This window comes from Euleptes europaea, chromosome 13 (genome assembly GCF_029931775.1).
Source record: "Euleptes europaea isolate rEulEur1 chromosome 13, rEulEur1.hap1, whole genome shotgun sequence".
In the NCBI taxonomy this organism is placed as follows: Eukaryota; Metazoa; Chordata; class Lepidosauria; order Squamata; family Sphaerodactylidae; genus Euleptes; species Euleptes europaea.
Window position 1 is genome coordinate 15,710,137 of NC_079324.1, and position 1,436 is coordinate 15,711,572.

Consider the following 1,436-nt stretch of genomic DNA (forward strand, 5'->3'; position numbering starts at 1 on the left):
TCCTTTAAAAAAAATATAACCCTCCTCTTGCCGGTTCTTCCTAAGGATACTGCAGAAGAAACAAACCTGTGTCATCACTGTTGCGGAATCATTGTTAAGAGCACTGGTAGAAACCCAAGGGTGATAAGCCAAAGACAAGAAGATTTTTCTTTAAAAAAAATAATAACAATAAGACCATCTTTGAACATCCGTCCCAAATGTCTCTCCTGGACCAATCCGTATTTTCGTGCACATCAAAGGGTCCAGAGCATTCTCAGCCACACACCTGTCCCCATCGTCTGCTCACCGTATCACACTCGGAGTGGCCATACAGGATAAGCATGTGCAACAAGCACAGAGTCCCAGCAGCGCAGACAACGTGGCAGAAAACCGGGATTGCCGCTCATATTTGAGGGCTTTTTTGACCTCCTCGTTGGACTGGCAGATGTAGTCAAGCGTGTGCAAGACGTTGTACTCGATGCTGTTGAGGTTCTCCTGCTGTTCCGCCACCAAGACCTCCATGTGCAAGAAGAGAGAGTGAAGCTCAGTAATCTGAGCTTCCAAATCGAGCAGCTGTTGGTGGCGCACTTGTGCCATGGCCAGATGTTGCTTGGCCTTGAGCACTTCCAGGTCTTGCCCGACAATGCGCGGAGCCACCGGACTCTCCACCAGCTGCCTGATGTCCTCTTCCCGCAGGCTCAAGCCCGCCAGCTCGGTTTGTCTCCTGATCTGCTCCTTCAGCTTCTCCACATATTGGGTCTCCTTGGTGTAGTGGCCGGTGATGATGTCGCGGTAGCGGCCAATGAGGACCGAGAGCTGGTTGTGGCGGATGCGGCTGAGAGCCAATCGCTGCTCGCCATCCTTCGCCAAAGTCTCTCTGATGCTGTTGAGCTTTGGCTGAATGATTTTGGCCTCCTTGGTGAAAGTGTTTTTAATCTGGCTCAGTTCTTTTTTCTCTTTGCAGATGCTTTCCTCGGTGGTACAGCACAACACCTGTTGCTGCTTCCTGTCGATGTTCTCGGATAATTCCTCCAGTTTATCCAGAGCCGAGGAGAGGCTGGCGATTTCCTGGAAAACTTTGCTCATGGGGTTGCTCTCCCCCTCTTTGAAAACAGGGTTGTCAAAGGAGAGGGTCTCCTCCAGTTCCAGAGAGTCCCCATCTTCGTTAACTCGGTTCTTCAGCTCCTCTAATCTGTCCTTCATATTCAGCTCCCCTTGAAGCTGGAAGCATCAGTGGAAGAAAAGGCCGGCGAAACACACCCATCGGCTTTTACGTAGATTTTAAGGAAGTTTAGGGACTTCTGCGTCAGCCGCTTAAAAGCAAAAAAGAAAAAAAAAGGAAAGAAAGAAAACTTCCCTCCCTCGAGCTCTTGCAAATATTGACCTGGTAATACGCTTATAACCAGCGTTTACTCGACATCACATGGCTAATTCAGACCGGCTGGACAAGATTCCTT

At 49.4% G+C, this 1,436-nt stretch overlaps 1 protein-coding gene across 1 annotated transcript; it reads right to left on the reverse strand.

The window, feature by feature from the left end:
* Positions 1 to 282: 282 nt before the first annotated feature.
* LOC130486080 (syntaxin-3-like) lies at positions 283 to 1,215 on the reverse strand. The gene has a single exon (XM_056859267.1). It carries the CDS (start codon positions 1,180 to 1,182, stop codon positions 283 to 285), a length of 900 nt encoding a protein of 299 aa, XP_056715245.1. The 5' UTR covers positions 1,183 to 1,215.
* Positions 1,216 to 1,436: the final 221 nt, after the last annotated feature.

Excerpts from the sequence above, each read along its gene's own strand:
- LOC130486080 (XM_056859267.1), bottom strand. The coding sequence starts at position 1,182 with ATGAAGGACAGATTAGAGGAGCTGAAGAACCGAGTTAACGAAGATGGG.